The 27,240-nt window shown below is 58.3% G+C and overlaps 1 protein-coding gene across 1 annotated transcript; it reads left to right on the top strand.

Moving 5' to 3' along the window:
• Positions 1 to 16,526: 16,526 nt before the first annotated feature.
• AIRE (autoimmune regulator) lies at positions 16,527 to 27,106 on the top strand. The gene is made up of 14 exons (XM_045437032.1): positions 16,527 to 16,772; positions 17,291 to 17,465; positions 17,687 to 17,842; positions 18,213 to 18,287; positions 18,991 to 19,098; positions 20,024 to 20,166; positions 20,274 to 20,354; positions 21,284 to 21,399; positions 22,404 to 22,503; positions 23,026 to 23,208; positions 23,666 to 23,784; positions 23,869 to 23,971; positions 25,606 to 25,674; positions 26,698 to 27,106. The coding sequence occupies exons 1-14, from the start codon at positions 16,527 to 16,529 to the stop codon at positions 26,776 to 26,778; spliced, it is 1,755 nt and encodes a 584-aa protein (XP_045292988.1). The 3' UTR covers positions 26,779 to 27,106.
• Positions 27,107 to 27,240: the final 134 nt, after the last annotated feature.

Below are 27,240 nucleotides of genomic sequence, written 5' to 3'. Positions count from 1 at the left end.
CAGTTAAGCGTCCCATTCTTGATTTCAGCTCAGGTCATGATCTCACAGTTTGTGAGTCTGACCCCACATGGGGCTCTGCTGATGGTGTAGAGCCTGCTTGGGATTCTCTCTCTCTCTCTCTCTCTCTCTCTCTCTGTGTCTCTCAAAATAAATAAACTTAAAAAAAAAGAAAATTATGTATTAAAAAAATACCTGCCTAGAAGTTCTGAAAACTGTCATAGTCATCAAAAGCAAAGAAAGTCCAAAACACCATCACGGTCGAGAGGAGCCTCAGGGGACCTGATGGGGAAATGTCACGTGGGATCTCGGGACAGAGAAGGGGGTTGGGGGAAAACTACGAAAATGGGACTAAACTGTGGTGTATTCGTTTAGTTAACACTCTATCAGTATTGGCTCATTAATTGTAACCGAGCTGTCGCACGAACACGAACACAAGGAGTTAATAATGCGGAAGCTCCGGGGTTTATGGGAACTGTGTATCACTAGCTCTGCGAATTTTCTGTAAATATAAAACTGTTCTAAAATTATTACTTTTTTAGGGGCGCCTGGGTGGCGCAGTCGGTTAAGCGTCCCACTTCAGCCAGGTCACGATCTCGCGGTCCGTGAGTTCGAGCCCTGCGTCGGGCTCTGGGCTGATGGCTCAGAGCCTGGAGCCTGTTTCCGATTCTGTGTCTCCCTCTCTCTCTGCCCCTCCCCCGTTCACGCTCTGTCTCTCTCTGTCCCAAAAATAAATAAACGTTGAAAAAAAAATAAAATTATTCCTTTTTTTTTTTTGCAATATAGTGTCATTAACTATAGCCGTCATTTTGCGTGTTACATTCCCATGACTTGCTTACCTTGTAAGTTTGTGCCTTTTGACAACCTTTAACCTGTTCTCTGTATCTACGTGCTCAGGGTGTGTGTGTGTGTGTGTGTGTGTGTGTGTGTGTGTGTGTGTTTCAGATTCCACATAGAGAAGAGAGATCGTATGGTGTCTGTCTTTCTCTGTCTTATTTCAGTGAGCGTAACGTCCTCAAGGTCCATCCACATTGCTGCAAATGGCAGGACTGCCTTCTTTTTTACGGTAATATTCCACGGTGCATCTACACAATGTTTTCTCTATCCATTCATTCATCCATCGCTGGACACTTAGGGTGTTTCCATGTCTTGGCTGTTACAACTAAAGCGGCGGTGAGCACGGGGGTGGGGACGGTGCAGATATCTTTTCGAATTTTCGTTTTCTTTGGCTACATCTCCAGAAGTGGGACTGCTGGCTCGTAGGGTTCTATCTTTAACTTTTTGAGGAACCTCCACACTGTTCTCCACAGCGGCTGCACCAGTTTGCGTTCCCATCAGAAGTGCGCAAGGGTTCCCTCTTCTCCACGTCCTCACCGACACCTACGTCTCTTGTCTTTTTGATTCTAGCCATTCTGAAGATGTAGGGTGATCTCGTTGTGGTTTTGGTTTGCGTTTCCCTGATGAGTGATGTTGAGCATCTTTTTATATACCTGTTGGACATCTGTAGGTTTTCGGTGAAAAAAGATGTACTGTTCAGATCTGCTGCCCGTTTTTAAAATAAGATTGTTTTATTGCTATTGAATTATATGCGTTCCTTATATATTTGGAGTATTAACACCTTATCGACACGGAATTCACAAATGTGGAGTTTTATGGTTTCAGGTCTTAAAGTTGAGTCTTTTAAAAGATATTTTTTAACTTTTTTAAATGTTTATTTACTTTTGGAGAGAAAGACAGAGCATGAGCAGGGGAGGGGCAGAGAGAGAGGGAGACACAGAATCAGAAGCAGGCTCCAGGCTCCGAGCCGTCAGCACAGAGCCCGACGCGGGGCTCGAACCCACGAACCGTGAGATCACGACCTGAGCAAGCAGGATGCTTCGCCAACTGAGCCACCCAGGCGCCCCACATTCAAGTCTTTAATCCATTTTGACTTGATTTTTGTGGGTATAAGATAGGGGGCCAGTTTCATTCTTCTGCATGTGGCAGCCGGGTTTTCCCAGCACCGCTGATTGAAGACCGTCCCTTCCCCAGTGTGGATTCTTGGCTCCTTTGTCATAAGCTAATTGGCCATGTATGCGTGGCTTTATTTCTGCGTTCTCTTTTCTGTGTCTGTCTACTGATCTGTGTGTTTGTTTTTAGGCCGATATCAAGCTGTTTTAACGACCACAGCTCTGTGATATAGTTTAAAATCAAGACGGGTGATGCCTCCAGCTTTGTTCTTCAAGATTGCTTTGGCTGTTTGGGGTCCTTTGTGGTTCCATACACGTTTTAGATCATTTTCTCTATTTCTGTGAGAGAGGCCGTCGGAGTTTTGCTAGAGATTACTTTGAGCCTGTAGGTTGCTTTGGGCAGTACAGACATTATAACTTATATAATTCTAAGTTTTTTAAATGGAAATTGTCTTTGTTGCTTTTTCCTCCCTTTATTTAGCGTAGTTTCATTTTTTAACAAAGATGCCAGAGTGAAAATCATCACAGGGCCGGGAGCAGTTACCGCCTGGCCCAGGATCGCGCCTGAACCCCTGACCCGTCCACACTGTTCCTGCTCCCAGAAGGGGCTGGGGGCTCCATGGAGGGACGGTGTGCTCCCTGTTGGGCCCAGCCAGCAGGAGGAACACCCTGGCGGGCAGGAGCAGCGGTGAGGCAGAGGCTCACGGAAGGTTCTGCCCAGGGCGGGAGGACAAGGTGGGAGGATGTGGCCCGGGATGTCCCCACAGCAGGTGCCTTCCTGTCAGTCTCGGGGTCCCCGTGTGCCCCGTGGTGGCTGTCTGGAGCGGGGAACAGAGAGAGGACACCCTGCTGGAATGGAAACAAGCCTCAGAGGTGCTGGCCTCTTGGTGACCGGCTCAGTCCCTAAGGCCACCACCAAGATCAGACCCTGAGGTGCGCAGGCTCACTCTGCTGGCCACGGGTGCCAGGCGTGGGTGGACCTCCGGACACCTGTTCTCACCCAGGGAAACCCCAGGAAGCCTAGGATCCCACATATGGAAGGTTCCACGTGGGAGCAAAGGGCAGGACCTAACACAGGCCTTCTCCAGCTCCACGGGAATTACTCGCTGAGCCCGAACCTCTCCAGCCCCGGCCGTGCACCCAGCATCCTCTGTGCCCCATGAGGGGTGGTTCTGAAGCTTCCCGGGTGAGCCCCAGCCCCGCCCAACCCAGACCAGGCTGCCTGCTACCCCTGCCTTTCCACGGCCAGGGCACCCACAGGTTTGGTGCCCACTGACACTCTTGTTGGGAGCCCCTCCACCCTCCGAGCCACAGGGGCTATGTGATTAGGCCCCGCTTGGCTGGCTGGTGACTCTCAGATGGCCGCTGACGCCCTCTTCCGGCCTGGCAGGGTCACCTGCCACTTGATCCTCAGTGGGTTCAGATGCTTTGGGGCCTGGGGGCCTCCAGCAGACTCCAGGTGGCCCCCCGCCCAGCTGGGTCTGGGGGTGGATCCCACCCCGGTTCCAGGGGGCCGACCAGGTTTGACACTTGGATCCTGGCAACGGTGAGAGACGCCCCCACCCCACACCAGCCTTCACGCTGTCCTGTGTTTCTGCGGTGGCCTTGGGAGTAGCAGGAGGGGCTCGGGGCCCCACGCCAGGCAACCGGAGGGGAACCTCGGGCGAATGAAGCCGAGAGAGGGGGGCCTGGCATGAGACTCACCTGATTCGCCTGTTGGCGGGGGGCAGGTGGCGGCAGGAGTCCCCGGAAGCAGCCTCTGGGAAGCAACAGGGTGTGAGTGTCCAACTTTTTCTCCAGGTGTCAGTGGGGAACTCCTGGCTGCCTGCAGATCATTCAGAAGGAGGCGACACAGAAACGGCCCCTGGGTACGGGAGCTCGCAGACTTCACACCTCCCTAGACGGCAAGCAAGCGGGCTTGGGGGGCGGGGGAGAGGCTGAACCCAGTCATCACCCGACGCTCTGGAGCTGATTTCCCGGAGCTCTGTGAACACAATTTCATGTGTAGTGCTTTTAAATGCACTGTGAGGGGAACATTCTCTGCTAAGTACGTTTGGGCAGATGGAGGGCTTGGCACGTCTCCCGCAGTCTTCTCAGAGACTTTATACATTGCAGGGAGTCACGAATCCCCAAGCAGAGGACAGGCACAAGCGTGTCCTGGGCCAATCTGGCCACCAGACCTTGTTCCCAAGGCTCCGTGTGACCGTACTTCCGCAAGCAGGGAGAAGCTGCTGGCCGCTGGCCCCAGGCTGGGCACGGCGGCCACAGGGACGAACAACTGTGGGTTCAGAGCTTCAGTGACGGATGCGCGTAGGGGAGAGAAGGCGGCCCGGACAACTTAGAGCTGGCCGGGCCCCGTGCGCTCCTGCTACACACCGACGACCCCAGACAAGGCCACTCTGTGACCGGGAGTGAAAGACGCAAGATGCCCTTCCAAGCTGTGTGTAAGCTTAAGCACACGCCACCCGCAAACGTGACCAGACATCCCCCTCTCCTGGCTGAAGTGGGGATTCCACTGGCCGCCCCCCAGCCCCCGCCTCCGGATGAGGTTCCTAAAGACAGCCAGCCCCAGAACTGCGCCCCTTCTCAACAGCACCCCATCCGGGGCTGCCGCGGGGGGTGGGGGCCTTGGGAATGGGGCTGCCGGGCGACTGGGGGGGGGACACGCGCCACGAGGACACATCCACTCACTCTGCTAACCTGCGTTATGCAGAGGCAGCGTCCTTACGGCACATTTACGGGCATTAAGTGCGAGGCGCCTGCTACCTGTGCACAGGCGATGTATCTGCACCGTCCAGTGTTCAGGAATCCCGAAGGGGACCTCGGAATCCCGGTGCCACGTGCTGGTCCTGGGTTTGCTGGGCTGTGGATCCACTGTCAAGAAAATTAAGGGGACGCCTGGGTGGCTCAGGCGGTTGAGCGTCCGACTTCGGCTCCGGTCACGATCTCGTAGTCCGTGAGTTCGAGCCCCGCGTCGGGCTCCGTGCTGACAGCGCAGGGCCTGGCGCCTGTTTCCAATTCTGTGTCTCCCTCTCTCTCTGCCCCTCCCCACTCATGTTCTCTCTCTCTCAAGAAAAAAATGAAACGTTAAAAAAAATACTTAAAGAAATTAAATCCAGGAAAATGGTCTACCTTTCTTTCTTTCTTCTTTTTATTTTATTTAATTTTTTATTTGAGAGACAGTGTGTGTGTGTGTGTGTGTGTGTGTGCGCGCGTGCACAAGGAAGGGGCAGAGGGACAGAGAATCTTAAGCAGGCTCCACACTCAGCACGGAGCCCAGCTTGGGGCTCAATCCCACGACCCTGGGACCATGACCTGAGCTGAAATCAAGGGTCAGACGCTCAACCAGCTGAGCCACCCAGGGGCCCCTCTTGCTGCTTTTTAAAGAAAGTGGGTGCTGCACGTTTCTTACCTTTATTTCTAATTATTTGATGTTTTGATTGGTCTTGTGACTATTTTCCGTTACCTTTTATCCTCTACCTTTTACAGAAAAATGAATATAGATGCATATTACAAAGCTCCAGCCATACTGAAGCATACTGACTGCACAGTGAACCCCACCCCACCAGTGACCCAGGGCTCACATGGGCTGGGGATCCTTCCAGATGCAGAAGCGTCCTTCCTTCTTCTGTGTTCTCCACAATCATCAGTCGCCCTGCACACACTGGGTCACCACGCACAGCAGTTAGTTAATGCTCACGGGCAGGTGCTCACGCCCTGTCTCCCCTGCCGGCTTGTCCAGCGTCTGTGGAGAGCTCTGTCTGGCCGCTAACCTGCTTCTGTCGAGGGACACTTGGGTGGTTTCCAACCCTTCCTCCTCATAATCAGCAGGGGCCTCCCCTGCAACCGTGAAGCGGGTCACATCTGTCCTTTGTTCTCCGCAGACTCGGCGGGACAGAGGCAGGTAGGGACGGGCCAGCTCCCACCGTGTGCTTTGGGAGTGATATCCCCGGGGGACACTGGTCTCAGTGTGTCCACAACCGCCGTGGCTCAGGGTCCCTGCCACCGGACACCCGGCAGGGCCAGTGAGTGGCCAGGGTCTGCCCTGGGGGGCGGGGGTGGGGGGAGGCTGGGACGCTGGTTCGGGGGCGCCTTCTGGAGGCCCTTTGACCCGAAACGCTGACTGTGTTTTCCCGTTCATGCTGTGGAGCACCCTGCCCCCCCTCCTTCCAGAAGGGTTCCCACTCTCCCCAGCACTGGGCCACGAGCACTTCCTGGGCTGGCTCCCCATCCCCCATACCTGGCCGGGTGGGAGGCTCATCCCCTTGTCGGCGTGGCCCTGCTCTGGGACGGGCCCTGGCAGAGGCCGGGAGGCGGGAGCCGGTGGCCAGGCGGGCAGGGGCCCGAGGACGGGGGTGGGGCGCGGGAGGTTAGGCTGAGCCAGGGCTCCGAGGAAGGGCCATGAGGGCTGCCCGGGGCGGCCAGCGGGGAGGGCGCGTCTTGGCAAAGGGGAAACTTCACCTGAGGGACCATGACCCCCACTGGTTCAGGACGACACGTCTCTCCGGGGGCCCCTGTGCCGGCTCCACCGGCCCCATCTGCCGTCAGGGCTCAGGCATCACTTCCCATCCGAGTCCACATCAGCGGTCCTGCCGTCCCGTCGTCTGTCACGGCCCCGCCGCGTGGGGCTGTCCATGGGAAGCCCCTGCCGAGACCCCAGCTGCCCCAACGTGCTTCCCCCTTTGTTCAGCACCCGGCGTGTCTCCTTCTGGGCTTTTCTGTGGTGCCAGCCGTTGGTGGTGTGCTTTCCACCCCCCAGGAGTGAGGGCTCTGGGTACACGCCCGTAGCTGACCGGGTCCACGTCCAGGGGCGAGGCTCAGAGCTGGGGTCCTTTTGATGCCCCACCGCCCACCCCTCGGCTCTGGGTAGAAGGCCTGGCAAAGGAGAGGCCGCCGAGGGCCGGGGCCACACGGGAAGGTCCTGCGCCGCCACTGGCCTGGCACAGGGAAGGTGCCGAGGGGACAAGGGGGGCTCTCCTCGCTAAACCCTTGGAAACCCACACCCACACTGGGTTCCCTCCAGGGGCTGTGGGGAGGCAACGCCCACGAAGACGGCGGGCCTCAAAGCGGTGGGCTCCTGCTCCCGGCGTGTTCGCTGGACGCCCAGGCTTGACCTCGGTCCTGGGAGTGGAATGCCAGGGAGGGGCAGAGGTGGTGGGGGGCTGTGTGTGCGGAGCCACAGAGAGAACTCCCCACTCGGACCCCCCCTCCCCCCACCCAGGCACCCCTACTCAGGATCTTTATTCGGAGTTGTCTGCTCAGGCTGCTTCACTTCTGTAGACACTGGCCCCGCCTGCCCCGGACCCCTTTGTCTCTTCTGTCCTGCTCTGTTTTCCTCCTCTGCAGCCACCACCCCCGGATGCAGTGTGGGTCACTTGTTTATAGTCTCCTGCCAGAGTAGGAGCTTCCTGGGCAGGGAGTTTGGTCAGTTTTGCTCTCCTGGAACACTGCCTGGCGCAGAGCAGGTGCTAAAGAGATGCTTCTGCACTTCATGTTGCGTGCACACCTGGCTCACCTGGGGTCTGCAGCAGGGAGCACGCTGGTGTCCCCCCCACCGATGCCCCTTGCTCGAAAATGGAAGCGAAGAAAGCTTAGAACCTTCTGTCAAAGCAAACACCACCTGGGCAGCCACGCACAGGATGGATGAGTGTGTGTTTAATACATGCTTTTAAAATAGCAATGTTGGGGCGCCTGGGTGGCTCGGCCGGTTGAGTGTCCGACTTCAGCTCAGGTCATGATCTCGAGGTTCATGAGTTCGAGCCCCCCGTCAGGCTCTGTGCTGACCGCTCGGACCCTGGAGCCTGCTCCAGATTCTGTGTTTCCTTCTCTCACCGCCCCTCCCCCACTTGCATTCTGTCTCTCTCAAAAATAAATAAACATTAAAAATTTTTTTAATGCTTCAGTGAACAATTACAAACACGTGAGAAACAATTGGAAAAAGAGCAAGTTTCAGTCAAGAAAAAGTCTCGACAAGAAACAGAAGATACAAAGAAGAGACCAGTGAAAATGAAATGAAAATATAATAGCTACATATATAACAACTAAATAACTAAAAATTAAAAAAAAATGTATAACTCCATGGAGGGATTGGAGGAAAGAATCGGTGAACTGGAAGACAGAACAGAGGTACCCAGTCTGAACAACACAGACACAATATACTGAGGAGAGTGAATGGAGCCCAAGGGACCTGGGTGATTCCAACAAAGGATTCATCGTCGCCACCCCAGAAGGAGGAGAGAAAGAGCACGGGCCTGAAAAGTGCTTGAAGAAATGATGTCTGGAAAGGTCTCAAATTTTGGCAAAAGTCAAAAAGCCCTAGAGATTCAGGAAGCTGAACAAATCCCAAATAGGACAAACCCAAAGAAATTCACGCCGAGACACATCACAGTAAAACTTGTGAAAACTGAAGATGAGGAAGTCTTGAAAGCAGTGAGATCTGACATCATACCTATAATAGGAAAAACAGTTCAAATGACACCAAATTTCAGAACCATTTTTCAGGCGTTGAGAAAGGAGAACTGCTAACCCAGAGTTCTGTATCCGGCGACAAGTTCCTTCAGAAACGAAGGAGGAGCCAAGACGTTCTCCGATAAAGGAAAACGAAAAAGATTTGTCACCAGCAGACTGACCCTAAAAGAATACCCAAACAGGAAAAAACAAAACAAAACCAAAAAAAAAAAAAAAAAAAACCAAAACCCACCCAACCAGTAAGGAAATGATTAAAGAAGGAATTCTGGAACATCAATAAGGAAAGAGGAACAATGAAGAGAGTAAAAATGTGGGTAAATCCATTTTCCTTCTTTTGAGTTTTACAGATTTATGTCTGACAGTGGAAGCAAAGATTATCACACTGGTTCTAAATGTACTCAGAAGAAATATTTAAGACGATTACATTATAAATGGGGATGCTAAAAGGACAGAGTGAGGTGAGGTTTCTACACTTTACTCAAACTGGTAAAATGTCGACACCGGTAGACTGTGATAATTTATGTATAGAGAATATCATACCTGAGGCAACCACAAACAATCTATACAAGAAGATACAATAGACAAATCACAATGGGACTCCAAAAAGTTCAGATAACCTACAGGAAGGCAGGAAAAAGAAAACAGTGAAATAAAAAGCAGAGAGAAGGCACAGAAAACAAACGTGAAGTGAAGGATTTAAGTCCCAACGCATCAATAATTACATTAAATGTCGATTTTCTAAGTATACCAGTGAAAAGCCTGGTTTGGCAGAGTAGTGTTTTTCAAATGACCAACTATATGCTGTGTACAAGAACTTCACCTCAACTATAACAATTAGGTAGATGGGAAGTCACAGGATGGATGGGAAAAGATGTATCATGCAAACATTGATCAGAAGAAAACAGCATGGCTATCTTATATTAAAGTACATTTCAAAGCAAAGAAAATGACCAGAACAATGAAAATGGACCCTTTCACCATTTATAGTGATGAAACAGTTAATCCAGCAGGAATTCATGAAAGTCTAGACATGTATGCAACAAACAATGGAGCTGAAAAACACATATGGCAACCCGAATAGAACTGAAAGGAAGAGATAAATCCACAAGGTAACTGGAGACATCAGCATCCCTCTCTCAGCAAAGGCGTAGAGAAACCCTACGTCACCATCAGCTAATAGCCAACATCTAATCAACATTTACAGAACACTCCACCCAACAGCAGCACACACACTTTCTTTTCAAGTGTCCACAGTTGTGTACCAAGACAGACTGTATCCTGGGTCATAAAACAAACCCCAACAAACTTCAAAGAAGTGGAATCGTATAAAATGTGTTTTCTGATCACACTGGAGTCAAACTAGAAATTAATAGCAGAGGGCTGACAGAAAAGTCTCCAATCACGTGAAAACTAAACACCACGCTTCTAAATGATCCCTGAGCTAAAGAGAAACACATTGAACTGAATGAAAACGAACACAGCAACATACCCAGTATTGTGAGATGCAGGTAAACAGAGCTAAGAGAATGTTGTGGCACTTATGCAGACCTTGGAAAGAGGAAACCTCTCAAACCAAAAGTCTATGCACCCACATCAAGGACTTAGAAGAAAAAGAGCAGGGGTGCCTGGGTGGCTCAGTTGGTTGAATGCCTGACTCTTGATTTCAATTCAAGTCGCGATCCCAGGGTTGTGGGATCGAGCCCCACATCGGGCTCTGTGCTGAGTGTGGAGCCTGCTTAAGATTCTCTCTCTCCCTCTGGCCCTCTCCCACACTTGTGTTCTCTCTCTCTCTGTCTCTCTAAAAATAATGAGAAAAAGAGAAAAATAAAACCAAAGCAAGCAGAAAAAAAGAAATAGTCAAAATAAGTGCAAAAATCAATAAAAGTGAAAACAGAAAATAATAGAAAAAATCCATGAAATAAAGCTGATTTTCTGAGAAATTTTTTTGAAAAATCAATACACATCAAGCAAGACTGACAAAGAAAAAAAGGGAGAAGGGGTGCCTGGGTGGCTCAGTCAGTTGAACATCCAACTTTGGCTCAGGTCATGAACTCACAACTTGTGAGTTTGAGCCTCTCATTGGGCTCTGTGCTGACAGTTCAGAGCCTGGAGCCTGCTTTGGATTCTCTCTCTCTCTCTCTCTCTCTCTCTCTCTCTCTCTCTCTCTATCTTTCTCTCTCCCTGCCCCTCCTCTGCTTATGCTCTGTTTCTTTCCCTCTCTCTCGAAAATAAATTAATCTTTTTTAAAAGTCCTAAAAAAAAGAGAAAAAAATCACATGATCATATTGATCAATGCAGAAAAAGCATCTGACAATTTTGACACACATTCATGATAAAAACTCTCATAAATATAGGAATAGAAAGGGGCTTTCTAAAATTGATAAAGAAAACTTACCAAAAAACCTGCAGCTAACATTATACTTAATGTGCTAGACTGGAGATGTTCTCTCTGAGATCAGGAACAAGGCAAGGATGTCCATTCTCACCACTTTTTTGTTTTGTTTTAATGTTTACTTATTTTAGAGAGAAAAAGCATGAGCAAGGGAGGGAAGGGCAGAGAGAGAAGGGGACAGAGGATCCAAAGTGGGTTCTGTGCTGACTGCAGAGAACCCAGTGCTGGGGTTGAACTCATGAACCATGAGATCATGACCTGAGCTGAAATCAAGAGTCAGATGCCTGACTGAACTACCCAGGCGCCCCCTCACCATTTTTATTCAACATAGTGCTGGAAGTTCTAGGCAGTGCAGTAAGGCAAGGCAAGGAAATTAACAGGCATATAGATTGGGAAGGAAGAGCTCAAACTGTTCTATTTCCAGATGACATGATTTTGTTTGTAGAAAATCCCAAAGATTCTATAACAAAACAAAACAAAACCCTAAAACTTCTAGAACCAATAGAGGGAGTTCGGCAAGGTTGTAGGATACAAGATGAATATGCAAAAAAGCATTTGTATGCTAATAATGAGCAAACAGGTGGACACCAGAAGTAGAATCACAAAACTATTTACACTTGCTCAAAAGTAAGTGCTTAGGTGTAAGTCTAACAAAACATGTTTAAGACTTGTTTGCTGAAAACTACAAAACACTGATGAAAGAAATCAATGAAGCTCTGTATAAATGGAGAGACATACTATGTTCATGGATTGCAATACCTAGATGTCAATTGCCCTCAAATTGATCTATAGAGTTTTTTTAAATTTCTTAATGTTTATTTATTTTTGAGAGAGAGACAGAGTGTGGAGGGCTGCACAGAGGGAGACAGAATGGGAGGGAGGCTCCAGGCTCCAAGCTGTCAGCACAGAGCCTGACACGGGGCTCAAACCCACGAACTGTGAGATCATGACCTGAGCTGAAGTCAGACGCTTAACCTACTGAGCCACCTCGGCACCCTCCTTTTTTTTCTGTTTTTTTTTCAAATTGATATATAGATTTAATGCAATTCCTATCAAAATCCTGGAAAGATCTTTTATAAATAGAATTATTCTAAAATGTATATAGTAAATCAAATGAACTAGAGAAACTGAAACAATTTTGAAAACAAAGGATAAAATGGGAGGAGATGGTCTACTGGATTTATCATACTACACTTGATCTTAACCAAAAGGCCGAGAAGCGATCTACTGGATTTATTATATAGTTACAGTAGTCAAGACTATGTGGTATTGGTGGAGGGATAGACACACAGATCAATGCAACAGAGTAGAGAACCCAGAAATAGACCCACACAAATATGTCCGATTGATTTTTAGCATTTTTATTTGTAGTAAGATACGCATAAAATTTATAATTTTTATGGAAGTTGATAATGCAACGGTGATTAGTATCTTGTAATGTTGTGTAACTGTCACTATTTGCAGAACTTTCCGTCACTCCAAATGGTAACTCCATATCCATCAGCAATCTCTTTACCCCTTCCCCCCAGCCCCAATCCCCTCTGTGGATTTGCCTCCTCTGGGTATTTCATATAAATGAAATCATACAATAAGTGGCCTTTTATGTCTGCCTTATTTCACTTAGCATAATGTTTTTGAGGTGTATCCACATTGTAATGCAAGTCAACACTTCATCCTTTTTCATGGCTGAATAATTCTGTTATGGACAGACCACATTTGATTGATCCATTCTTCTGTAGACGAATATCTGGGTTATTTCCACCCTTTAGCTGTGGTGAGTAATGCTGCTGTGAGCATTTGTGTACCCATTTTTGTTTGAACAACTCCTTTCCGTTCTTGGGGGGTATATCTGGGAGGGGGCCGGTTGGGTCATATGGTAATTCTTATTTAAGAACTTAGCATATTGGGGCCCCCAGCTGGCTCAGTCAATGGAGCATGCAACTCTTGATCTCGGGGTTGTGGGTTCCAGCCTCACACTGGATGTGATTACTTAAAAATAAAATCTTGGGGCGCCTGGGTGGCGCAGTCGGTTAAGCGTCCGACTTCAGCCAGGTCACGATCTCGCGGTCCGTGAGTTCGAGCCCCGCGTCAGGCTCTGGGCTGATGGCTCAGAGCCTGGAGCCTGTTTCCGATTCTGCGTCTCCCTCTCTCTCTGCCCCTCCCCCGTTCATGCTCTGTCTCTCTCTGTCCCAAAAATAAATAAACGTTGAAAAAAAAAAAAAAATAAATAAATAAATAAAATCTTAAGGGGCGCCTGGGTGGCTCAGTTGCTTAAGCATCTGACTTTGGCTCAGGTCATGATCTCTCATTTTGTGGGTTCAAGCCCCGCGTCGGGCTCTGTGCTGACAGCTCAGAGCCTGGGCCTGCTTCAGATTCTGTGTCTCCCTCTCTCTCTGCCTCTCTCTCTCTCTCTCTCTCTAAAAATAAAACAAATTAATTAAAAATGATATAAAATCAAATCTTAAAAAAATTAACTTATTAAGAAACTTCTTGAATCACCCAACCTTCTTCTCAGTGGAGGCACCATTTTGCATTCTGCCATCAGTACAGGAGCACTCCGATTTCTCCAGGGTTTCGCCAACACTTTCTTTTCTGTCTTTTGAGAATGGCTCTCCTCCTGGGGGTGCGGTGGTACCTCATTTGGCTTTAATTTGCACCCCCTAATGAGTAATGATGTGGAGCATCTTTCATGGGCAAACTGAGACCCAGAAAGGGTCCCACAGCTAGCTGGTGGCCGAGAGACAGAGTGTCACCAGGAGACTGAACCTGCCCTGATACCCCACCAGCTGGGAAGTCCCCAGGGGACAGGTCCCAGGGCCCCTCCTGCCCTGGTCCCCGAGCCGAGGCCTGGGCTGGTGTTCTAAGGCTCCTGAGGGACCTCGTGCCTCCTTACCGCTGGGAGCCTAGCCCTTTCCAGGGAACCCCTTGGACTGAAGCGTCCCTCTGTGGCAGGAGAGATCACTGTGTCCGGGCTTCTTTGAGCGAGCCGAGGCCAAGCTGCCAAGGAGCAGGTCCCTCTAGGCCCCACCCTACCCTGCCGCAGGGACCTCGCTCATCCCCAATCTGTGGGCATTTCACACAGGAAGCATTCCCCCCTCTCTGCGGCTGACATACCCAACGTGGCCTGGGCACGTGAGGAGTGTCCTGTGTGCTGAGAGCATGGGCCCAGACACTATCCATCCACGGCTATTGACTTGCTGTGTGACTTTGGTCAAGTTCCTTAGCCTCTCTGATCCTCACCCCCCTCATGTGTAGAATGGGGGTAATAACGCTGACCTAACAGGGCGGTTCTGAGATTGAGTGTGATTGCAACGTGCCCACAACAGGGCGTGGTGCAGGGTGGGCTAGCCGTGTCTGAAACATAAAACGACCGTGCTGGAGGAAGAGAAGCCTCAGAGGTGAGGACAGAGGCTTAGATGGCCCATCAAGGAAGGGGCAGGCATGTCGCCGTGCCCGGTGGCTCGCCGAGGCACGGAGTGAGGCTCAGCCCCATGAGAGGAGTGACCAGCCGAAGGCAGGGCGGGGCTCCTTGCCCGGCCCCTCCATGGGTCTCACAGGCCGCCCCCACCAGCCCCGGTGGCTCCAGGTCACCTGCAGCGAGGGGTCGCCAGGGAAACCCCCCGCCTGGCGGAAAGTCCAAAATTCTCCAAGGAGCCTCTTTGCAGAGCCAGGCCTGGCTGCTGACACAGGTGCACCCACAAGGCTTTCGTGGCTCCAGAAAAGCGAGGTGAAGACCTTGATATTGTTGGCCGTTTCTAACCCCCCGGGGACCGTTGTCTGGTGGCTAAAGTGTCCCTTGGTCAGTCGGCCACCGGGGAAAACTCTGCCGAGCGTGGAGTGGCACTGGGGGGCAGCCTGGCCCAAAGGAGGTGGACGCTGAGCCCCCGGGCCCCAGAGCCCCTGGGCCTTTATGTGGGAACTCTGCAGCTGGCGGGCCCAGCAGGTGCCACGAAGGAGCTTTGCTCCCTGAGACCCGACCCCCACGAGTGAGGACACTAGGGCTGCCCCAGAGGATGGGGCGTTCAGGAGCGACTTCGACTTCTGCTTTCCTTCAGGTGCCTCCGTGGATGTACACGTGCCAGAGGGCACAGGAAAAGGCCAGGAGGCGGCTGCCAGGCCCGGGCTGGGGCGAGCCCGTGCCCTCCGAGAGGGCAGCCCCGGTGTGGGCCCGAGGGGGCGGCCCCTCTGGGTGTCTGCGGGTCGCACAGTGCGGGACAGGCGGGCCCGCCCCAAGTCCCACACCTCCACTGCCACCACCCACAGCACCGCAGCCCGGGGGCTCGGAGCCCCAGAGGCGGGCAGCCCAAGGGCCCTGCTCCCCGGCGAGAGCCCCAGAACATTCCATGGCAGCCCCGGCCTGTTCTGAGCCTCACTGCCCTCACAGGGCCCAGCTCTCTGAGGTGACCAGCCCCACAGCCCCACCACTCCCGCCCCACCGAGCCCAATCTTGCTCCCACACGCCCCAGGACACCGCCCTGGGACAGCCTCAGCTTGTCTAGGACTGAACTCCCAGGGACCCCGGCCTGGAGAGGGGGACACACTGAGACAGGACTCCCGTGTCAGCTCCCCAGCCCGAACTCCCACGTCGGTATAGAAATCCTGGCCCCTCTGCACGTGACGCTGTGCTGACCCCAGGCTTCCCAGCACCTGCGCTCACCTCCAGCCCCACCCCAGCCTGACCAGGTCCTTCTTCCGGAAGTCCTCTTGTGGCTCTGTGGCTGGGCCCAGGGACGGCCTGGCCCCTCCGCCCCCCGCCACACTGGGCCGCCATGGGTGACCATCTTGCAGACCCCAGTCCCTGGCCCTTGCCCGCCATAGCCTGGGATGCGGCCCCCCTCTGCTGCAACCCTCTCTGGGACACCACCCCCCAGCCTCTGTCACCAGCCCTAGCAGCCCCTGGGGCGTCCTTCCCTTCTCCCGGGGCTGTGAGCGGGACAAGGCACGCACTGGCCTCAGTCCACGGGGTCAGCTGCCTTTTTTCTAACACACCTGGAGGAAGGGGAGGGGAGGGGGCAGCTGGGTCCCCCAGTGGGGGATGTGCTCAAGTTAGAGATGAGGGACTGAGGCTCAGAGAAGGAAAACGACTCGCCCAGCGTCACACAGCCTCCAGGCGACGCCCACTGCTGTGCCCACTGACACTCGTCATATGCCCGGTCCTCCATCAGACAGGGACTCTTCCGTCTGACCCCCCTACAGCCCAGCCCCAGGGCTCTGAGCTGGCGCAGTGGGGATGGTAATGCCCCCTCCCCACCTGGGACGCTGCCCCCATCCGCCCCACGGTCCCCGGAGCGCCTGGACGGTGCCTGCTGGTGCCCAAGACACGGGGCCCCAGGTGAGGCCGAGGGCACCTGTCCTGGCTGTCTCCCATTCGAACAGAACCACAGCTGGGGAGTTGACAGCCCTCCCAGCCCTCTCACGGAGGGGTCGGGCCCTGGGCCGGTCCAGAAGCTTCCTTTACAGAGGAAAGAGAAGCCAGCAGCCTGCTGGCAGGTGTGAATGGAGCGGATGGGACCTTCTCTTTACTGGGTCACAGGGAAGTTTCCATCCCTGCCCCTCCCTCCCGCCCTGATTGGCTCAAGGGAAACACGGCCTTTGCTCTGTCCTAGTATAATAGAGACGGGGCTCTGGCTCACAGAGGTGCCCCCCCAGGTGCGCCTGACCAGGGGTGCCCGCCCGGGAGCCCGGCAGGTCAGGGGCAGCGCGGGGGCCAGAAGGCAGAGATGGCCCAGACACCCCACAAGTCCAGTGGTACTCCAAGGCCGCGGGACCCCAGGCGGGGAGAGGGGGCCCCCAGCCCCGCGCCCCCAGATCCCGCGACGGCGGGTGAGGCCCAGGCAGGTGGGGACACGGTGCTTCGTCACCTTCTGAGGCTGTACCGCACTGAGATCGCCATGGCTGTGGACAGCGCCTTCCCGCTGCTGCACGCGCTGGCTGACCACGACGTGGTCCCCGAGGACAAGTTCCAGGTGGGCCCAGACAGACCCCCAATGTCCCCCTCGCCTTCCCCAAGCCTTGCCCTCCAGCCAATGTCTGGCAAGATGAGCAGGACCCTGCCCTGCCCGTGGGGGGGGGGAAGGAAGGGGGGTGTGGGCGGGCTGTTTTGGTGAAGAGGAAAAGGCACGGGGTCTCCGGGGCGAATTCCTGTGCCTCCCCAGCGCCCCTGCCCAGCCCTCCTCAAGCTGCCCTCTAAGCTAGGGGCTCCCCTAGGATGAGTTCCAGGTGGGCCTTCTTCACCCCCAGCACCCCCAGGCAGCCTCACGCCCGCTGCAAGCTGAGGGCATGGACACGGTGCCCAGGTCACCTGCAGCAGCCTCTGGGATGGTGTTCTGCCCTCCAGAAAGACAGAAGGGGTGTCAGGAGGCGGGGGTGCCGTGGAGGAGGGGGGGCGGGAGGAGGGGGGAGTGTGGAGCGGTGGGGGTCAGGAGGCGGGCGCTGTGGAGGGGGGGCAGGAGGTGGGGCCTCCCAGCCCCCACTCTTGCTTCAGGAGACCCTGCGCCTGAAGGAGAAGGAAGGCTGCCCGCAGGCCTTCCACGCGCTCCTTTCGTGGCTCCTGACCCAAGACGCAGCTGCCATCCTGGATTTCTGGAGGGTTCTCTTTAAGGACTACAATCTGGAGAGATACGCCCGGCTGCAGCCCATCCTAGACTGTTTCCCCAAAGGTCGGGGGGGGGGGGTGCTGCGGGAGGAACTGGGGTTCTGCGGGAGCCGGGGGCGGCTGGAGTCATCCCAGCCGGACTGTAAAAGGGAGGGGGGTGGCCAGGGAGCCCCCCGACACCACCGAGGACCGTCCTGGCTCCTGAGCGTCAAAGGGCCGAGCTCTTGCGCACTTTGCCAGGGCGTCGGCTCTGGTCTTGAGGCCCGGTCCCTGCTCGCCCTGCAGACGTGGACCTCAGCCAGCCGAGGAAGGGGAGAAAGCCCCCGACGGGCCCCAAGGCCCCAGTGCTGCTGCCCAGACCCCCCTCCAAGAGGAAGGCCCTGGAGGAGCCCAGGGCCGCCCCACCCGGGGCACTGTCTCCTAGGGGCACCTCCAACCCAGGTATCTGGTTGGAGGTGCTGGTCGGTCACAGACGGCCCGACACCACTGGCCGTCCCCCCTCTTGCCTTGCCGTGGAGCCCCCCTGCCCCCGCCGCCCCGGCCAGCCGCCGGGGCTGCGGAGAATCCCTGTGGGTGCTTCATGGGTGAACCCAGCCGGCCCTCGTCCCACGACCCCAAGAAGTAGGCAGGTGGGGGTCACTTCCTTTTACTGACGGGGACACCACAGCCGGTAAAGCAAGGGGACCACGGGAGTTGGGAGGCCCCGCCCGCATGCATGCGCCCTTGGCCGCCAGCATTCACCCCCCCCCCCATCTCCGTGGGGAGCGGAGGGCCAGGCTGGTGTGGCTCCCCCTGCACACTCCCCCTGCAGGCTCCCAGGCAAAGGCCAAGCACCCCAGGAAGCCGGAGAGCAACGCAGAGCCGCAGCGCCCCCTGCTGGGGAACGGTGAGCCAGGTTCCCGACCTCCTGGGCTGGGGTCACCGAGTCAAGGGCCCCGTGGGGTGCTGCCCTCTGCCGGCCTGTCCTGGGAGCCGGGACCCTGCAGGCCTGGCATGTCACCCCACAGCCTTGGCTGCACAGCCTCACGGGGGAAAGAGGGGCCCCTCGGTTACCCCACGTGTGCCCGTCTCAGTGTCCCCGTCCTCAGGGCCAGCCCAGACTGTGCTTCCTCCGAAGAATCCTTCTTGGTCCCTCGGCCTGATGAAGCCTGGCCCGTTTCTGTCCCCTCCTTGCCCCAGGGTGGGGGGTCCCGGAGACCTGAGTCACCTGACCTGAAGACAGACCCTGGGAACCCGGCCTCCCTCCCAGCACCGCCCGGGGCCATGTCCTGGGGGTCCCTGTCCGGCCCTGCCTGCTGTGTTAGGTCAGCTCGGATGCCACACTCCACACGCACACACACACCACACAGCCTCACCCCCCCCACACACACACCCATGGCCTGTTTCTGCACTTACACGTGGGCTGGCTGTCTGTCTGTCCGTGGAGAGGCTGGGCCCCCTCCAAGGCCTGCCCTGGACGGAAGGAAAGGCTCCCGCAGCCCAGGCGCCTCTCGCTCCCCACGGCCTGCAGGGAGGGGGTGCTCAGGGGCCGTCTTTCCAATCGATGACCGCCCCCCCCCCCGCCCCCCGCCCTGTGCTCCCTTTCCCAGGAATTCAGACCACTTCGGTCCAGAGAGCCGTGACCGTGTCGTCTGGGGACGTCCCCGGAGCCCATGGGGCAGTGGAGGGCATCCTCATCCAGCAGGTGTTTGAGTCAGGTAGACGGCACTGCCAGGCCAGGGTGCTGCCAGGGGGACGCAGGCCCCAGGTGCAGGTGGCCACGTCTGCAGGGGGGACGGGCACCGAGGGCGTCCCTCACCTCAGGGTGGGGGCTCCTGGGCTTCTGGGAGGTCGGCGGTCCAGGGCCACCTCCCGGGTCACTCTGCCCACCCGGAGGGGCCCCTCAGGGTCTTGGGCTCATCCCCTTCCGGGAAGTTCTCCAGCACCTGCCCCACCCCCATACCACCCCCTTCCCCTCCCTCCTGCTGGACGCTGGCCGGGGATGCTGCGGACGGCCAGGGCCAGCTGGCCTCCAGGAGCCAATGCGGGCCCTGGTCTCACCCCCCAGGGAGGGTCCCGGGGACCCCGAAGTAGTTCACCATGGCAGTTATAACCAGTGGCCATGCACCAGGCCCTTAAAATAGCAGGAGTTTCCAAAGTGGAGACGTGGGCGGCCGTGCTCCCTCCAGAGGCCCCGGGGCAGACTCCTTCCTGCCTCTCCCTGCAAGCAGTCCTTGCTACGGGCCCCACCGCCGCGGCCGCTGCCCCCAAGTCTCAGGGTGTCCTCCCTGTATCTGTCTGCGTCCTCTCCACTCTTCCTGAGGACACCCGTCACTGGACTCAGTGTCCCTCGGGAGCCCATCTTAACTAATCCCATCACCAAAGACCCTGCTTCCAAATAAGGCCACACTCTGAGATTCCAGGTGGACACGCTTGGCCGAGTGCAGCACCCCCCTCGTCCCCTGCAGAGGACCCCTGCTGTGCCCAGGACCCTGGTCCCAGAGCTGCCTGGGGCTGGGGCGGTGGGGGGTGGGGAGCAGCCAGCTGCAGAGTGCCCCCCCACTCCACCCCCCCACCTCTCTGTCCCCCCACTCTGCCCCCCACCCTCCTGGGCCTCCCAGGTCAGCCACCCTCTCCTCCCAGGTGGCTCCAAGAAGTGCATCCAGGTTGGGGGGGAGTTTTATACTCCCAGCAAGTTCGAAGACCCCGGTGCGGGGAAGAACAAGGCCCGTAGCGGTGGCCCAAAGACCCTGGTCCGAGCCAAGGGGACCCAGGCTTCCGCCCCTGTAAGCCCTGCCCTTGATAGCCACCCCCCAACACAGAGCTCAGCTGGGGCTGGGCCTGCCCAGAGGGCGCTCCGCACTCCGGTGACCCGCCCCCTTCTCCCTAGCAGGGTGGAGGCGACCCGAGAGCAGGCGCACAGGGCAGGGTGCAGGCCCCTCCCGCCCTCCCCAGCGAGCCCCAACCCCACCAGGTAATGCCCAGGCCACAGTGGAACTCCCTCGTCTCCACCGTCCACAGGGGGTCCCTCTGCCCCTTTGCCCCTGTCCAGGGCTCTCCCTTGGGTGATGAGGACAGAGCCTTAAGCTTCTGTTCACAGGGCCGAGCTTCCTTGTTTAATAACAGTTTTCCTGATAACACACAATTTGTGTTCAAATAACTCAGAGAAAGTGAGTCTTACCAGGTGTTTAAAATCATGGGTCTGGGCTGGGTGCCCTTGTCCCCGGTCTCACAGTCTCCCAGCAGGCCAGCGGGTGGGAAGGTGGCCCCTCCTGGGAGCCAGGGACCTGAGCATCCAGCACAGCACAGAAGCCACCACAGATCTGACCGCCTCCGGCCCCCCGCCAGGCGCTGTTGGGCCCCGGGCGCCCAGGAGGGAGCAGGACCCGTGTCCCCCTGCCCCCCTCCAAGCTCCCGGCTGGCAGGATCAGGGGGTGATTACAGTGAGCGAGTTCATTGCTGTGCAGGGCGGCCTGGCCTGGAGGAGGCATCCTGGAGGGCCCTGTGGTGCCATTCAGGCAGGGGCACAGGCAGCGTCCAGGCTCCAGGCGCGGGGACGGCGGGTGCTTGGGGCTGATGGCAACGCCGCCGGCCATCGCTCCACTGCGCTGTGAAGAAGGGCGTGCGGGGTGGGCAGTGTGGACGCTGCTGGGGACACAGGCACCCACGGGAAACGGGGCTTTCTGGAGGCTCCGTCCTCCCAAGAGGGATGGTCTGGCCCGGGGGTGTGCGCAGGGGACTAGGGTCTCCGAGATGGAGAGTGTCGTGGGGGAGGGCTGGGGGCAGACAGGGGACTTGGGGGCCCCTGGGGATGCCGCAGCGGAGCTGTTGCGAGAGGTTCTTGGGGAGGGCGCCGCGCCGCCCCGGATCTTCCAGAGGATACGCGTGTCTTGCCCGTGTCAGAAGAACGAGGATGAGTGTGCCGTGTGCCGGGACGGCGGGGAGCTCATCTGCTGTGACGGCTGCCCCCGGGCCTTCCACCTGGCCTGCCTGTCCCCGCCGCTCCGGGAGATTCCCAGGTGAGCCCGGCAGGCCGCTCTCCGCCCCCAGCTGGCTTCACGGCCACTTCTGCCCGACTGACCTGGGTGTGGGGCTGCCCGGAAGTGTCTCTGTTTGGGTCACCCAGGCTGGGTCCTCCCAGCCTGGCCAGCAGGGCCCCAGAGGGCAGAGAAGCAGAATGAGGCCCCCCAGTGAAGAGCGGCCACCTTGTCCCATCTCACCACACACCCCCAGCCCAAAGTCCCACAAGCAGCTGGCCCCCCTCCTCCAAACAAGGTCCTACTTGAAGTCGGGCCGAGTGGGTGCCCGTCCTGGGCAGGGCCAGAGTCCTCCCGCGTCTGCCTCCTGGCGCTCCCTTCCCCCCGCCCACCGCGTCCTGCCCTCTACTGCCAGCTCCCACGGGTGACCACAGCTGGCGGGGAAGAGCCTGCGTGGGAGAAGTGACCCACCTTCGAGCCCTGGCCCTGCCCCTGCTCCCTGAGTGGCCTTCACCAGGCCACTTGTCTCTGATGCTTGTCACTAAATGAGGGCGTTCAGCCGAGGTCATCATTCGCCTCCAGGGGTGGGGCGGTCATCTTCTCTTTTTCCCTGCCCTTGACCGTGTCCCCTTCTGCTGGGCACTGTCCCCCTTGCGGAAACGGGGGTGGGTCCCCAGTTCAGAGAGGTCCCGTCGGGAGGGCAAGGCCAGCGAGAGCCACGCACGGGGCTCTGCAGGTCAACAGATGTCCGGATTCTTGGGGCTCAGCAGAGGGAACATTGACCATACTGGCGAGGGCCACCCCCCCGCCCCCCCCGGGGCTCAGCTTCCCAGCCTCCCGGGCCCTCCTGCTCACTGGCCGGGGCAGTCCTCCCATCCTGGCTCTGCCCACTGTCCAGCCTGGGCCTCAGTTTCCCCATCTGCGAAAGGAAAGTGGCAACGTGGAGGAGACCTCAGGCCTCCCCTGCCTGTGTATCTGGGAGTCTGTGGTCCCCTCTGTCCCCCTTGCATGTCTTTGGCTGGTGACCACGTGGGCCACGTGAGCAGTGGGACCTGGAGGTGCTACAGTTGTCTCCGGGGAGGAGGCCAGCGGGACCCTCCCCAGGCTGAGGAGCCCCAGCCCCAGGAGCCGCCCGCGGAGACCCAGGTATGCCCAGGCCCAGGCCCAGGCCCACCGCAGGCCCCCCCCCCCCCCCCCCCGGCTTCCCGGCCACTCCCATGGGTGAGGCCCCAGGCTTGGAACCTGGACGCCCCACCCCCGGCCTGGCCTCATCAGCTTGGCTTCTAACACTGGGAAATGGCCCCATGTGGGGCCTTGGCTCTGTCGCCCGGCTCAGGGGATGCACTTTGGCTACTAATAACATTCTCTACAAATGTTTGAAGCGTTTTGTTGCAGCAGAGACAGGAATGATACAACACACGTCCAGGTAGATCCGAAGTCCTCCCTGACAGCCCGTGAGGGCCACGGGCACCCCGTCTGTAGATGGCAAAAGGGTCAAGTACCTTGCTGAGGACACAGAGCCAGGAGCTTCACCCAAACCTTTCCAACCCCATGTGGGGTTCCCACGCTAGCCCCCGGGGCTATCCCGGGTCCCAGTGATCGCTGACTCCCTGGGCGGTGAGGCACAGGCCACCATGGCCTCCCCAAGCACCGGCCCTCTGCCTCCAGGTCCTCCTGGGGCTGAAGCTGACGGGGGAAGAGGCCAAGGGGCTGTCCAGGGAGCCCTCAGCCGGGATGGACGCTGCCGGCGCCTACAAGCACCTGCTGGTCCCGCCTTCTGCAGCCCCCTTGACGGTGCTGAACCCCTCAGCCCTGCGCCCCCTACTGTGTGTGGGCCCCGAGGGGCAGCAGGTGAGGGGGTGCTGAGGTGGGGGTGGCTGTTTTCTGGGAGCTCAGGGCCCGCAGGACAACCGGACGGAGCCTAAATCGGAGGAGTGACATGCAGGGAAAGGGGGCAGTAGTCAGGTGGGGGGCTGGGGTCAGGGCTGAGGGAGGAGGAGCCAGAGGGGGGTGGGGGGGGGGCAGAACCAGGGAGGGGAGGCTCCCGGAGGGATTCCAGCAGGGGTGATACATTCCGCCCCGGTTCCTGGAACCCCTACCCCAGCCCACCCTCACAGGGGCAGGACAATAAGGGAGGCGGTTCTGGGGTCCCCTTGACCAGCCCTAAAGGGGGTCCGGGTCCACTAAGGCGGAGCAAGGTCTCTCGGGACTGCAGAGCAAAGGTGCTGGGTGTCGCTGGGCTCCCGGGGGTGGGGCAGAGGGCGTGGGCGCCCCTCCCCCCCACCGTGACCACTCTGTCCCCCCACAGGGCCCGGCAGGTGCGCGGTGCGGCGTGTGCGGGGACGGCACGGACGCGCTGCGGTGCGCGCACTGCGCCGCCGCCTTCCACTGGCGCTGTCACTTCCCCGCGGGCGCAGCGCGGCCCGGGTGAGCGCGGCGGCTTGGGCGCAGGACCGGGAGGGACACCGCGGGGGACCGGCAGCCCACGACACCATCCTCCGCTGTGCGCAGGGCCGTCCCGCGCTGCCGATCCTGCTCCGGAGACACCGCCCCGACCTCCGAGGAGGGCGCGCCCGCCCCGACCCCCGCCCGAGCCGCGCCCGGGCCCGCCAAGGTCAGTGCTGCCCAGGGAGGCGGGGACCCCGCGGGGTCGAGGTGGCGAGCACACCTCCAGGGACACTCGAGTGCCAGCTTCGCGGATGCGCCGCGCCCCGTGGCCCTGCGTTCACTGTTTCATACAATTTAGTTGTTTAAATAGCTTCCCTTCGGATCACGTGTGTTGGAAACCAGCGGCTGTGGGATGGCTGTTCTTTCGTGATGACTGAGCCAGGGCCCCCCCTAGGCCCCCTTCTCCCAGCGCAGGGCTCCCCCGAGGCCTCCTTCTCCCAGCACGATCCCCACAGTGGGGTGGGGGGTGAAGCGACCGCAGCAACAAGGCTCCACCGGGGATGAGCAAGCCCGCTTGACTCCCCAGTGTGACCCCAGTCCCCCCGTGGCCCCGCCGGGGCCCTGTCAAGCCCCATCCTGCGGCCAGGAGCCATCGGGGAGAAGTGGCCTCCCTCTGCCCTCCTACCCAGCAGTCACCCCGGGCTCCCTCAGAACGCGTGTGTTCCCAGGAGCCTCGAGGTGGCGCACCTCATCCTGCCTGACCGTGTCCCTGCCGCCCCACCCCCAAGAACCTCTCAGGGCCCTGGGTGGTGGCAAGTCCTACCCCACCGGTGCCCCGTCGTGCTCCCCAGCCGCGCCGCACCCTCCCGCGAACACACTGTGCCTGTGCGATGCCAGCCCAGGCACGGGGGCCCCTGTTCTGCCCACGAGGGGGCTTACGTGCACGCCCGCGGCTCAGCCCACACCTGTGCGTGCCCTGCCGGGTGCCACCCCGCCCCAGAGAGGGTCCCTCCCTCCAGAAGATGCTTCTTCATTGACTCTTGGGTTCTTTTCTCAATTTAGCAAAGACCCCCTTGTCTTTGTGATGTAAAATGTAACAACTTTGGAGACTAAGAAGTCCCAGCCCCTTGGCTCCCTTCCCAGGGGCTGTCCTGAAAATGTGGGTGTGGCCCCAGTGCTTTCCCCAGCAGCCGCCGCCCCCCCCCCCGCCCCCACCTTGGAGCTGGGTCCCTTTTCACGCCCCAGGGGCTGATGTTGCCTCCAAGGGCCTGTGTTTAGGAGCTCAGATTTGGCTATTTTGAGCCAGAACCTGGCAGTCTCGTGTGGGTCCACTTAGCATGGTCCTCTCTCCCTCCTAGGCTGTTCATGGACAGCCTGCTGCCGGGCTCTGGCCCCTTAAGGGGGGGGGCACGCTAGGCCCTGGCCCCTTAAGGGGGGGGTTGGGTGGGAGGGGGCACGGTTGGCCCTGGCAATGCTAGTCGGATGGGTGAATGGCTGGCACCACACCAGACGCTTTCCTCTTTGGGCCTCAGTTTCTCCATCCCCGACGGTCCCTTCTAGCTGGTTCTGAGTCACCTGGCTTTCCCCAGAAGGTTGCATACAGCACGTGGAGGCAGGCAGGCCTGGGGGCCTTGGGCAGCCAGCTTCCAGAGCCCCAAGCTCGCTCGTGCCCATGACCCTGGCAGGAGCTGGGTGTTAGAATTCAGCTCCTAGGGCCCTGCTTGGGGCAGCATGCCCTCTGTCCTGGCATTAGCCACTGTCCCCTAGACCCTTGTTGCCTCTGCATGGTGTGCCGCTTTGTTCCAGCTGCGCCCGGCAGGGGTGTGGGAGTTGGGCTGACCTCCCTTTCCTGGGCTGCAGGCAGGGGACGGTTCTGCTGGTCACGAGCCGGGTGTGCACAGGGACGACCTGGAATCCCTCCTAAGCGAGGTAATGCGTCACCTGGCTGGGGCTCCTCCTTCTCCTCCCCTCCCCTCCCCCCCCCCCCAGCCCCAAGCAGCCAGCACGGGAGCCAGAGGAGGGCCTGGGAGACCCTGCTGGGTGCCCTGAGCACCACAGGCCCAGGCTGCTTCGGGCACGGCTCTGGCCCCCCAGCATATGCGGGAGCCCCTAGCACACAAAGGAGCTGAAAGGAGCCCCTGAGCCCTTTCCGCTTCCAGCCTGGTCCAGAGTTCCCAGATCCGGGGTGGGGGGGGGGGCAGTGGCTGCAGGACCTCAGCACCAGCACCGCTGAAGCCTGACTCTGATGCCATGACTCCCCCTGGGGGGGGGGCGGTGGGCGCCCCGGAACCTCTGCCTCCGCTGGACCTCTCACGGCCCCTCCCAGCCCCAGCCTCTCCACCCTAAGATGAACAGCTATGGTCGCTGTGAAGGAAATGGGCCTTTTTGGGGTTCCATCTTCTTTTGACAGGAGGTCAGACTCCTCCAGCCATTCCCACACCCCGGTGGCCCGCCCGTGGCCTCCTGGGGCTGTGGGGCCCTGCCCGGTGTGGTGGGCTGGGCACGGGGGGGTCTCAGTGCAGGAGTCTTTCGGGGTGACCCCGGGCACTGGATGTTGGCCCTGTGGCTCTGGCGGGGCGGTCGCGTGATGCCGTTGGAGAAAGGGGGCAGTCGCCCCATTATGCTGGAATGTTGGGTCTCCCCGTGCCCCCTCCGTCCCGCGGGAGCACACGATGGAAAGAACCGGTCTTGCCTCGGAGCCGGGAAGAAGACGGAGGCAGAAGAGCCGTGGCGGCCGTGCCCCGTGTTTGCAGGATGCCATGGCAGAGCACCAAAAGAGGAGTCCTCCCTCGCCTGGCGTGCCCTGTGGTGCTTCAGGCCTCAGTTTCCCCACCTGTGACTAGGAGGGGCGGGATGCCCGTGACTCCAGGGGACGCTGGAACCCACGGTGTGTGCACCTGTCCCCTGGGGGCTCAGGCAGGTCTCGCAGGCCTCTGCTCCCCTGTCTTCTAGCACTCCTTCGACGGCATCCTGCAGTGGGCCATCCAGAGCATGGCCCGCCCGCTGGCCGAGGCGCCCACCTTCCCCTCCTGATCCAGCACGGCGTGGGTCTGCGGGGCAGCACCGGGGGAGGGGAGGCCCCCGTAGACGCGGCCTCAGCCGAGAGCGGACCCTCGCTCCCATCTCCGAATCGACAGAGGCCAGCGAGTTCCCACTCGTGCTCACGGTGGCCCGCCCTGAGAGGGACCGACAGGACACGCTTCCCATCCCCGGGAGCTGGTCACATCAGGACCGAGAAAAACCGAAAGGTCCAGGTGTTGCCCACACTGGGCCCGCAGACACAGCCCGTCTTCGTGGACACGCAGAGCACCGTGCACCCTGAGATAAAAACCACTTCTGTGGGGTTTCGATGTGCTCTTCACGGGGTGTGTTTGCTTTGGGGGCTCCGTGCCCCTGCGTTTCTGCTGCCTGAAGCGTCGGTCACGCTGGCCGGAAGGGAGACGCCCGCAGGTGGGAATGGCCCCCAGAAGGGGACAGCGTGCTCCTGTCTCTGCC

This window comes from Leopardus geoffroyi, chromosome C2 (genome assembly GCF_018350155.1).
Source record: "Leopardus geoffroyi isolate Oge1 chromosome C2, O.geoffroyi_Oge1_pat1.0, whole genome shotgun sequence".
Classification (NCBI taxonomy): Eukaryota; Metazoa; Chordata; class Mammalia; order Carnivora; family Felidae; genus Leopardus; species Leopardus geoffroyi.
This window is presented reverse-complemented; position numbering and strand designations above follow the sequence as displayed.

Coding starts and splice junctions, on each gene's coding strand:
- AIRE (XM_045437032.1), top strand. CDS start 16,527: ATGGCCCAGACACCCCACAAGTCCAGTGGTACTCCAAGGCCGCGGGAC. Junction 16,773..17,290: donor TCCCCGAGGACAAGTTCCAG/GTGGGCCCAGAC, acceptor CTCTTGCTTCAG/GAGACCCTGCGCCTGAAGGA. Junction 23,785..23,868: donor GCGGGCGCAGCGCGGCCCGG/GTGAGCGCGGCG, acceptor CGCTGTGCGCAG/GGCCGTCCCGCGCTGCCGAT.